Here is a 12,571-nt window from a genome sequence, read left to right on the forward strand (position 1 = left end):
TTAAGGATGCCTCACTTTTAAAAACTCTGACAACTATCAACAAAGATGCAGCTTTGTTCAACACTGGTATATGAAATAGTTTAATATATTTAGTTATCTAGTTGCAAGCAACTCAGAAAGATGCCAATATTTGCTGTAAACATTTAAACAGGACACCTATCTTAGCATGATTACTAAACAATATCTCAAGACATTATGCTCAGAAATCATGAAGATGCAGTAAACAAGGAAAAGGAACTGTAAATTAAAAGACACTCTTTTAGTTAGTGTCTAGATAGCTTTGATTAAACTGCAGCTACTTTATCAAATAACAGAAACAACTTGTTTCAAAGTGTTCAAAGAGAACAATCTATGCATTCAATTCAATTAAAATACTTTGGAAAAATTCACTTCATCAGAACTTGCAACTCTGTACTAGCACAAAAATCTTATCATATTTTACCTTCACAATCTTTGAGATATAAAATTTCATCACCAAAAATAAATGTCAAATTGGATGGGAACATCAAGTTATCTGTGATAATACTGTATATTACTCAAATAATTCTAATATCAAATCTGCTGCATAAATCTTAAAATTGTGCCAAACCACTCCCAACTTAAAACACTTAGAAGTGTCAATTATGATTATGTTCTAATTCAAGGAAGCTATTATATGGTTACAAAAATATGAAGTAGATAAGAAAAAAATATTACAAAAAAATACTCTCAACTCAAGAAATAGAGACTGTTCATTTAAATCATTAAGATGCATTTAGTTAGGATGGTTACATGCTGTTGCTCTGACTATAAAAATAAAACAACACAGTAAAATCCTGTCTTCATTCCTATATACAGTGTACTGTATCCCTTCAAACCTGGGCATACTTAATGCTAGATCCTCAAGCCTGAAGATTTTGGAATCATGTTGGTATTATTATCTATAAGTTTTATCATACTTTGTTGCTGTCTCCCGCATTAATGAGGTAGCACAAGGAAACAGATGAAAGAATGGCCCAACCCACCCACATACACATGTATATACATACACGCCCACACACGCACATATACATACCTATACATCTCAACGTAAACATATATATATACACACACAGACATACACATATATACACATGTGCATAATTCATACTGTCTGCCCTTATTCATTCCCGTCGCCACCTCACCACACATGAAAGGACAACCTCCTCCCCCCCCATGTGCGCGAGGTAGCGCTAGGAAAAGACAACAAAGGCCACATTCGTTCACACTCAGTCTCTAGCTATCATGAATAATCCACCGAAACCACAGCTCCCTTTCCACATCCAGGCCCCACAAAGCTTTCCATGGTTTACCCCAGGCGCTTCACATGCCCTGGTTCAATCCATTGACAGCACGTCGACCCCGGTATACCACATCGTTCCAATTCACTTATTAAACTTTGTTGCTGTGTGGAAGGTATTAAGAGTTTATGATGTCGGAGACAAGTTGCTAGAAGCAGTGAAAAGTTTTTATCAAGGATGTAAGGCAAGTGTACAAGTAGCAAGAGAGGAAAGTGATTGGTTCTCACTGAATGTCGTTTTGCAGCAGGGGTGCATGATGTCTCCATGGTTGTTTGTTTATGGATGGGGTTGTTAAGGAGGTGAATGCAAGAGTTTTGGAGAGAGGGGCAAGTATGCAGTCTGTTGTGGATGAGAGGGACTTGGGAAGTGAGTCAGTTGTTGTTCGCTGAGGATACAGCACTGGTGGCTGATTTGGGCAAGAAATTGCAGAAGCTGGTGACTGAGCTTGGTAACGTGTGGGAAAGAAGAAAGCTGAGAGTAAATGTGAATTAGAGCAAGGTTATCAGGTACAGTAGGGTTGAGGTTCAAGTCAATTGGGAGGTAAGTTTGAATGGAGCAAAACTGGAGGAAGTAAAGTGTTTTAGATATCTGGGAGTGGATCTGGCAGCGGATGGAACCATGGAAGTGGAAGTGAATCATAGGGTGGGGGAGGGGTCGAAAATTCTGGGAGCCTTGAAGAATGTGTGGAAGTCAAGAACATTATCTCGGAAAGCAAAAATGGGTATGTTTGAAGGAATAGTGGTTCCAACAATGTTGTATGGTTGCGAGGCGAGGGCTATGGATAGAGTTGTGCGCAGGAGGGTGGATGTGCTGGAAATGAGATGTTTGACGACAATATGTGGTGTGAGGTGGTTTGATTAAGTAATGACAGGGTAAGAGAGATGTGTGGTAATAAAAAGAGTGTGGTTGAGAGAGCAGAAGAGAGTGTTTTGAAATGGTTTGGTCACATGGAGAAAATGAGTGAGGAAAGATTGACCAAGAGGATATATGTGTCAGAGGTGGAGGGAACGAGAAGTGGGAGACCAAATTGGAGGTGGAAAGATGGAGTGAAAAAGATTTTGAGTGATTGGGGCCTGAACATGCAGGAGGGTGAAAGGTGCGCAAGGAATAGAGTGAACTGGAATGATGTGGTATACCGTGGTCGACGTGCTGTCAATGGATTGAACCAGGGCATGTGAAGTGTCTGGGGTAAACCATGGAAAGTTCTGTGGGGCCTGGATGTGGAAAGGGAGCTGTGGTTTCGGTGCATTATTACACGACAGCTAGAGACTGAGTGTGAACGAATGGGGCCTTTGTTGTATTCCTGACGCTACCTTGTGCATATAAGGAGGGAGGGGGTTGTTATTTCATGTGTGGCGGGGTGGCGATAGGAATGAATGAAGGAAGACAGTACGAATTATGTACATGAGTATATACATACATGTCTGTGTGTATATGTATGTGTACATTGAGATGTATAGGTATGTATATTTGCGTGTGTGGACATGTATGTATATACATGTGTATGTGGGTGGGTTGGGCCATTCTTTCGTCTGTTTCCTTGCGCTACCTTACTATCGCGGGAGAAAGCGACTAAGCAAAATAAATGAATAAATATATTGATTAGAAAGGGTAGTGAGTGGTGGGATGAAGAAGTAAGATTATTAGTGAAAGAGAAGAGAGAGGCATTTAGACGATTTTTGCAGGGAAAAAATGCAATTGAGTGGGAGATGTATAAAAGAAAGAGACAGGAGGTCAAGAGAAAGGTGCAAGAGGTGAAAAAGAGGGCAAATGAGAGTTGGGGTGAGAGAGTATCATTAAATTTTAGGGAGAATAAAAAGATGTTCTGGAAGGAGGTAAATAAAGTGCGTAAGACAAGGGAGCAAATGGGAACTTCAGTGAAGGGCGCAAATGGGGAGGTGATAACAAGTAGTGGTGATGTGAGAAGGAGATGGAGTGAGTATTTTGAAGGTTTGTTGAATGTGTTTGATGATAGAGTGGCAGATATAGGGTGTTTTGGTCGAGGTGGTGTGCAAAGTGAGAGGGTTAGGGAAAATGATTTGGTAAACAGAGAAGAGGTAGTAAAAGCTTTGCGGAAGATGAAAGCCAGCAAGGCAGCAGATTTGGATGGTATTGCAGTGGAATTTATTAAAAAAGGGGGTGACTGTATTATTGACTGGTTGGTAAGGTTATTTAATGTATGTATGACTCATGGTGAGGTGCCTGAGGATTGGCGGAATGCGTGCATAGTGCCATTGTACAAAGGCAAAGGGGATAGGAGTGAGTGCTCAAATCACAGAGGTATAAGTTTGTTGAGTATTCCTGGTAAATTATATGGGAGGGTATTGATTGAGAGGGTGAAGGCATGTACAGAGCATCAGATTGGGGAAGAGCAGTGTGGTTCCAGAAGTGGTAGAGGATGTGTGGATCAGGTGTTTGCTTTGAAGAATGTATGTGAGAAATAATTAGAAAAGCAAATGGATTTGTATGTAGCATTTTTGGATCTGGAGAAGGCATATGATAGAGTTGATAGAGATGCTCTGTGGAAAGTATTAAGAATATATGGTGTGGGAGGCAAGTTGTTAGAAGCAGTGAAAAGTTTTTATCGAGGATGTAAGGCATGTGTACGTGTAGGAAGAGAGGAAAGTGATTGGTTCTCAGTGAATGTAGGTTTGTGGCAGGGGTGTGTGATGTCTCCATGGTTGTTTAATTTGTTTATGGAAGGGGTTGTTAGGGAGGTAAATGCAAGAGTTTTGGAAAGAGGGGCAAGTATGAAGTCTGTTGGGGATGAGAGAGCTTGGGAAGTGAGTCAGTTGTTGTTTGCTGATGATACAGCGCTGGTGGCTGATTCATGTGAGAAACTGCAGAAGCTGGTGACTGAGTTTGGTAAAGTGTGTGAAAGAAAGTTAAGAGTAAATGTGAATAAGAGCAAGGTTATTAGGTACAGTAGGGTTGAGGGTCAAGTCAATTGCGAGGTAAGTTTGAATGGAGCAAAACTGGAGGAAGTGAAGTGTTTTAGATATCTGGGAGTGGATCTGGCAGCGGATGGAACCATGGAAGCGGAAGTGGATCATAGGGTGGGGGAGGGGGCGAAAATCCTGGGAGCCTTGAAGAATGTGTGGAAGTCGAGAACATTATCTCGGAAAGCAAAAATGGGTATGTTTGAAGGAATAGTGGTTCCAACAATGTTGTATGGTTGCGAGGCGTGGGCTATGGATAGAGTTGTGCGCAGGAGGATGGATGTGCTGGAAATGAGATGTTTGAGGAGAATGTGTGGTGTGAGGTGGTTTGATCGAGTGAGTAACGTAAGGGTAAGAGAGATGTGTGGAAATAAAAAGAGCGTGGTTGAGAGAGCAGAAGAGGGTGTTTTGAAGTGGTTTGGGCACATGGAGAGAATGAGTGAGGAAAGATTGACCAAGAGGATATATGTGTCGGAGGTGGAGGGAACGAGGAGAAGAGGGAGACCAAATTGGAGGTGGAAAGATGGAGTGAAAAAGATTTTGTGTGATCGGGGCCTGAACATGCAGGAGGGTGAAAGGAGGGCAAGGAATAGAGTGAATTGGAGCGATGTGGTATACCGGGGTTGACGTGCTGTCAGTGGATTGAATCAAGGCATGTGAAGCGTCTGGGGTAAACCATGGAAAGCTGTGTAGGTATGTATATTTGCGTGTGTGGACGTATGTATATACATGTGTATGGGGGGGGTTGGGCCATTTCTTTCGTCTGTTTCCTTGCGCTACCTCGCAAACGCGGGAGACAGCGACAAAGTAAAAAAAAAAAAAAAAAAAAAAAAATAAATAAATTTTATTATACTTTGTCGCAGTCGCCTGCATTAGCGAGGCAGCACAAGAAAACAGACAAAAGAATGGCGCAACCCACCCACATACACATGCATATATATACACGTCCACACACGCACATAAACATACCTATATATTTCAACTTATACAGAGACATACACATATATACACATGTAGATATCCATACTTGCTGCCTTCATCCATTCCTGTCGCCACCCCACCACACATGAATCATCCATAAATCCAGAGGTCAGTGACTGATAGCCTAATTATCAGCAAGCCATTGATCAAGTTCAATTATCCCACTAACCACTGATTCATGTGTCAACATTTAATTGATAGTCTAGCCATAGTTTTGACTATTTTTTTGCATCTCTTTGTGTAGTTATAATTTGGATATGATGGGCCTACATGTCTTATACTTAATAATGTTACTTTCCCTTTGACCAATACAGAACTGCTGAGCACAGTTTGGTCTTTACATCACCTTTTAGCATCTGGATTCTATACTTTTTAAAACTTACCTAAAAGAAATAATGGTGTGTGATAGTAATAATCTGTTTCATGTTCATGTTTTACCCAAAGAAGCCATGATACTGGGTTGATTCGAACACCATATCTGCAAGACGATTCCCCTGTACAAAAATAGCACCACCTGCACAACTACATGCATAATAAGTGGTTAGTGAAAAGAATTTAATAAGATGTCAGATCTGTCAAACAGTTAGCTTAATCACCCTACTTGTTAGAATCACAGAGACATGAAAACCCATAGATTCTCTCCCTGGTACAGATGGCCAAATTCATATCTGAAAACTGTAAGACACTATATACACTGGAGCAATCCAAAAACTCTAGGTTTACTCAGTTCATGTAATACTGATGAAAACTAAGCTATATTTTCAATTCCACTAGACACAGACACTGTAACACTTCTACTTACAATAAAAAAGTTCCACTCGATCATAACAATGTAACCAAACAGTATAAAACTATCACAGTTTCATCAAAGTGATTAATAGTGCTATACTTTAAAAAAAGGTAATTTTCAAATTCCTCAACATAATGGCATCTGAAAATAATATTCACTACCTGTTATCTACTATTACATATGTATAAATGAAATACATACGGCATAGGAAAATTTGAACAATTGTTCTTGTACAGGTGATGTATTATACCTATTCATCTTCCAATTTTCAAAAACAAAAGAATATCCATTATGGCAAGGTGAAATCAATATAAAATAATACAAATCATAAGAGGAACTTTCATGAAAAAAAAAAGTTAATCTAGCGAGTTTTCATGTGTAGAATGATATATTTCTCCAAAGTAAGAGATCATGCAGTGAAACAAGTACTGAAGGTAGAAACATCATGAAAGTGGAGAGGAATATATAGTTGATAATTATTTTCAGAATGGAGCTTCTCACTTGATGACATTCTCGAGGAATAGACGGAAACCACCCAGTAAAAGGATAAGGCCTCCCCAATTGATGAAGCCCTCATAACGGTCAAATCCAGAAGACCAGGAGAAGAGAGAATCCCTTGGCTCGTGAATCCTGTTGGAGAAATTGTAATTACTTCCCCGATTTCTGATGTGCTTAAACAATACACTCATAAAATCACATGACCAATCAATTTCTTTTTCATCAACTGTTATAGTCATAAAGCTCTCTAATTTATCTGCATTTAATCCTTTGACAGTGGCTACTCTGGATATTTCATGTGCCCTTAGGGTGGTAATTTTTGATAAATTTACAAAAATCTTCATTTTAAGTATATACCAATACAATAACACATTATTTATATGCATGCTGAGATTATCAAATTAATACATGTTGAGGATGTAACACTGTCAGGCATACAATACATCCCTAAAACTGTAATATACAAACTGTAATATACACCCATCTTACCATGCAATAATGCCCAATTATGTTTATTCCCTTATTTACATACATCTATATGTACTCTCTATATAAATATACATATACATTATAATGTCTATTCCACTATTTACATACATCTATATGTACTCTCCATATAAACATATCTACATTATCTATAAATATTTTCTTTGCTGTCTGAGTAGTGCAAAAAATTATATACCTTACCCATTGCTGTTTGGATGGCTACTGACCAGCCCGAGTTGTTAAAATAAGTTTAAAGAATGAGGAAACACTGTCCGAGCTACCAGTAGTTGCTTCCTGACACGCTACTCTGCCGTTTACCAGACCATATACAACACACTTGCAGTCACCTGCTGGAGGCATCCAATTCCATGTACAGTTGTCCCCTAACCTCTGATGTGAGTGGATGTGCTTCCGAGTTCCTAGTTCACCGTTGTGATGTGGAGAATGGTGCTTACTCCAGGACTTGCTCATTAAGGATGAAGGTAAGTTTATCTCTAATTTGTTCTGTACTTTGCTAAAAAATTGCATTTAAAAATTAGGAAGAACAGTGAGACATTAGAAAAACTAGACGTTAGGATAAGTGGCAAAGTGAAGCAGGCCACCTTACTGCAAAAATAGTCAATATACAGGAGCACAAATCATTGGAGACAAATAAGGTAGAGAACTTAGAAGATAGACTGGTTGTTGTGGAGATGAAGTTAAATGACTGATATTCCTTCCAGGCAACTAAGAAGGTTTACTGACTAGCAGAGGTTAAGAAATGGAGATTCTGACTTGGAATACATTTAGTTTACTGGAAGACAAAGTACAGAATGATCAGAGCATCATTTTGGTTGGGGATTCCTTAGAAAGGGTTCAGGACCAGGATTTCTGTGTTTAGGGGAAGAGAAGAAACTATGCTTTCATGGTGCTAAATTGGAAGGTATTCTGGGAGGTTTGATGACATTGTCTCAAACACTCCCATACAATGTTTGTTGTCCAGGCAAGGACAAACAATAAAGTCAAAGGGTAATCAGGAGAAATTTTAGAGAAAGTACAGGATCTAAAAAAAAAAAAAAAAAAAAAAAAAAAAAAAAAAGTTCTGCAAATTCAAAAACCGTAGAAAGTTAGTTATATCGGGACTGAAGCCCAGATATGACATAAATCCATCTACCCTTGGTAGAATGTTGAAGATAAACTGAAGAATTGAGGCTCTCTGTAGGGAGGAGGAATGTTTCTTTTTTATAGATTTATGGGATCATTTCAACCAAGATAGAAGCCTCTTTTCCAAGGACAGACTCCACTTGAAAGCCCATATTGGCAGAGTGTTAGACAAGAATATTAGTCTTTTTTTCAACAGACATAAACTGAGTACTTGGAGCATACAAAAACAGGAAGAGGGGATTCAGGATAAGAGGGGACATGGCAGGATAGGTAACCTAGTGGTCAAACACCTGATGCAGGATAGAAACATGGAAGGTAGAGAACACTGCAGGATAGAACACCTTGTAGTCAATTCTCAGAGAGTAGAGGTCACTTCACAGGTGGCAGTGGGGGACAAGCCAATGGGGTACATGTCATGATGCATTAGCTGACACCGCCATTTGGGAACGAGGCAGGTCAGGGAAAAGACAGAATACAAAAGCACAAGATCAATTTCCAAATGAAAGCAGGAAACAAGGCAAGTAGCGACCAGGATGGGACAGTTTAAGTTGAGGATAGGATTTTGTTCACAGAGGCAGGCCCCCTTCTACCTTTGTTACATGTATACATACTAAAGAAAAAGTGTCTCGGTCATGTATTAGAATATCCCATGTTAACATATGGAGCATACCTAAAAAATTTCAGAGTTAGAGACAGTATTGGAAGGATATTATAATATACACGTAACTGATATTTCGGAATCATGGCTAGATATTAGAGAGATTTCCTCGCTGAATACACCATCTCTAGGTACACTATATCTAACAGTGATAGGATAAATAAAATAAGCGCTGGTGTCTTGCTCTTTGTTAAATCTTATTCATGCTGTTGATATCAGCTTCATTTTTATAGAAATCAAAGATAAATTTCAAAAGAAAATAATAATAGGATTAGTTTATATGCCCCCAGAAGATACACCAGAAGTAGAAGAAAGACTATATTATCAGAGAGCAGAAATTAGCATTGAAAGCCATTTAATCAAAGCAAGACATTCTAACATACCATTATCTAAGTAGAGAGAATCTCTCTTCAGTAGCTAAGAGCATTGGTTTTATCTAAATCTGCTTGACTGTGCCCCCATACAATAAGTTGATACACCTACATGCAATGAGAATATATCAAATGTTCTAACTACACATGAGGATTATGTTAATGTTGAAGTCAAAATGTTTAGAACAAGTGATCACTGGCGAATTACTTTCGAGTTAACTTTTAACACTGCCTGTAATGCTAATCATAAGAAGTATAAAGAAAAGAAAAACAAAATTTTAGATTTGCAGATTTTAAAGATCTTTACATTGTTCTTGATAGGAACACTTGGGTTGATATCATAAATGAAAACAATAATGTTGCAGCTTAAAGAGTTTCAGCAAAACATTCAAAGTGAGGGGATCATTTGTGCCAACTTGTAGTAGATGGTCTTTTTCCAATATTAAGTCGAAATGTGAAACAATGACAAATAAGTTCTGTTGTCTAAACAGGCAGTACATAAACGCTCAAAGATACCAATAGCCAGCTTGATAAAGCAAATGATGAAAGTCTGCATTGAGAGACTAGGAGACTTATACATCAATGTCAGTATAAAGACCATATCACTGAAAAAAGCAAGAAAGTTATCACAGTCAAGTGGCCCACTGACAACTGAAAATGGAGTTTTGGTTGACAACAAAGACATGGCAAAGATTCTGAATGATATCTTTGCATCTATATTTACTACTGAAGATACTGCTCATGTTCTGAATCCAGGTCCAATACTAAGAGAGGAAAACAATTTGAACACATGGATATGTGTTGAAGATGTAGTATCAACAATAAATGAAATAAAGATACATAAAATAGCAGCCCATTTACAACTGAAAACGGTTATTTGGTTAACAACAAGAAAGACATGGCAAAGATTTTCAATGACTTTCCACATCTGTATTTGTAACCGAAGATACTGCTGGTCCTGAATTCAGCTCCAGTGATAACAGAAAACATTTTGCAACATGTGGATTTAAGTGATGAAGATATAGTATCAACATTAAATGAAATAAAGTTCAATAAAACAGCAGGCACAAATAAGATTTATCCGAGGACAATAAGAGGGGCAAAAAATGAGATACTTAAACCCTTCTGTAAATCAGTCGATACAGGGAAAGTACCACAGGAATGGAAGCTTGCTAATGTAACACCCACTTTCAAAAAAAAGGTAATAAGTCATTACCTAGAAATTATCATCTGATCAGCTTAATGTCTATTGTTGATAAGATTGTAAGCAATCTAGAGGACCACCCCCTGATAAATCATATGCAACATGGTTTTCGATGAACTCGTTCATGTCTGAAAATCTGCTTCATTTCTTTAACGATATAACGATGAAAGTAAAGCAGTTGATACTATCTATCTAGATTCTCAAAAAGCATTTGATAAAGTTCCACATCAAATGTTAATAACTAAAGTCACATGGTAGAAATGGGGTTGCACTACGGTCATTAGCAAATTGGTTAACTGGCTATAAATAAAGTTATGATTATTGGTCACGTCTCAATGGTTAAACATAACAAGTGGTGTACCACAAGGATCAGCCTTCGGACCAGTTCTCTATCTCATACATATCAGTGATACTGACAATGGGATGCATTGCAAGATATGGAAACTTGCAATGACAGTATGCAGGGAAACAGATCTACAACAAAGTTCTGCAGCTTCAAACAGCCGTAGACGAACTGATGGACTGATCTCATAAGTATTAAATGAATATCGAGAAGGGCAAAGTTTTACATGTCGGTAGTAAAAATGAAAAGGCAAGCTACAGTAAGAATTCTGTTAAACTACAAAAGGAAACAGACTTGGGTGTTAATCTCTGGCGATCTAAAGCCAAGTAAATATTGCACAGCAGTTAAGAAATAAAAAAAATGGATGAAATAGATAGGGCAATTAAATCTACGTCTACAAATTTTATCCTTACTCTTTACAAGTAACGTGTATGTTCCCATTTCGAATATTGTATTCAGTTCAGTAGTGGGTTAGCACAGGTGCAGGTCAACTCTCAGGTAACTTTTAGAACCAATGCTGGTAGGGTTCAGTGCGGGGTCAAAGTAAGGCATTGCAGTTATAAAGTTATAAAGCGACAGTAAAATCACAGAGCAGCAGTCAAGCAACAACCAACTATTACATGTCAACAGATGAAGCTCTAAGGAATATTAGCCAAGAGCAGTATGTCAGAATTGACTCGCCCAATGTCATAATCCACTTTTCCGCAGCCAGGATGCCTTTCTAAACAGCGAACCCAAATCAGATGAAGACCCGTCTCTCCCGCTGCTGCACACCCAGAGATTAAGTGTTAAATCAAACATGTATACCGGCAGTAAAAAAAAAAAAAAGCAAATTCAATCCACAAATTAACTCTAAGGAAAATAAGTTTAATATACACAAATGCCCGGAGCATTATTACGAAACGCGATGAACTTATACCCTATGCAGTTAATGAAAAAATGAGCATTATTGCAATATCAGAAACCTGGGTAAACTCTAAGAATAAACGTTTAATCGCCGAGTTAACAATACCCGGATAAACACTATTCACGAAAGATGGCTTGTACAGGGTAGGTGGTGGAGTTTTGATTTACAGTGATAACAATCTAAGTGGTATTAAGATAAGCAGACACTCACTTTCGACTCAACACTGACATTACCGACAAGTTCAAGAGTAAACTACCTCTTGAGGTTATTTACAGACCTCCTAAGCAAAAAGACTACGATAAGTTGCTATAGAATGAAATCAAAACTATACTGAACTGTAAAGGTTATGATAGTAAGAGACTTCAACAGTCTACAGAAAATGGAACACGTTAACCAGTACCAGAGAGCGAACGAGACTAATGGAACTGATTTAAGACGCTTTTCTAGAACTTGATTAAAAAACCAACTAGAGCTATAAACATTCTTGATCTTGTCCTCACCAGTGACAACTCTAGCGAAGTAGGAGTTTGTAAAAACAGCGATCACGATTTGATTAAAGATATATTTACATTATGAAACAAATGACAAGACTCTTGATCCCAGACTACAGACGAGCAAATTTTGAAAACATTTGACACGAAAATTGCAGTACTAACTGGAAAAAACTTGACGTTCACACAGTAAACGAAATGTGAAATACTGAAAGTACTTTAAATACATGGACCAATCAAATCCTAATAAGTCCAACGGCCCAGACGACAGCTCCAAGATTTTTAAGATGTCAAAAGACAGCTGATTTACCCCATAAAAATATTCAACAAATCTCTATCGGATGGTCAGGTGCCAACTTACTGGAAACTAGCAAATGTTACTCCAATATATGAAAAGGAGAAAAAAAGTGTCTTGAACTACCGCCCAATTATCAACAATAA

At 38.2% G+C, this 12,571-nt stretch overlaps 1 protein-coding gene across 4 annotated transcripts in view; it reads right to left on the minus strand.

The window, feature by feature from the left end:
- The window catches only part of mdy (diacylglycerol O-acyltransferase), a 98,097-nt gene that overhangs the window by 54,933 nt on the left and 30,593 nt on the right, over window positions 1–12,571 (minus strand). For all 4 annotated transcript variants that reach the window (XM_071671792.1, XM_071671790.1, XM_071671791.1 and 1 more), the window contains 2 exons: window positions 6,531–6,659; window positions 5,623–5,717 (listed from right to left, as the gene is read on the minus strand). In XM_071671792.1, the coding sequence (XP_071527893.1) occupies window positions 5,623–5,717; window positions 6,531–6,659 (224 nt within the window). The remainder of the gene's footprint in view (window positions 1–5,622; window positions 5,718–6,530; window positions 6,660–12,571) is intronic.

Source organism: Panulirus ornatus, chromosome 17 (genome assembly GCF_036320965.1).
Source record: "Panulirus ornatus isolate Po-2019 chromosome 17, ASM3632096v1, whole genome shotgun sequence".
In the NCBI taxonomy this organism is placed as follows: Eukaryota; Metazoa; Arthropoda; class Malacostraca; order Decapoda; family Palinuridae; genus Panulirus; species Panulirus ornatus.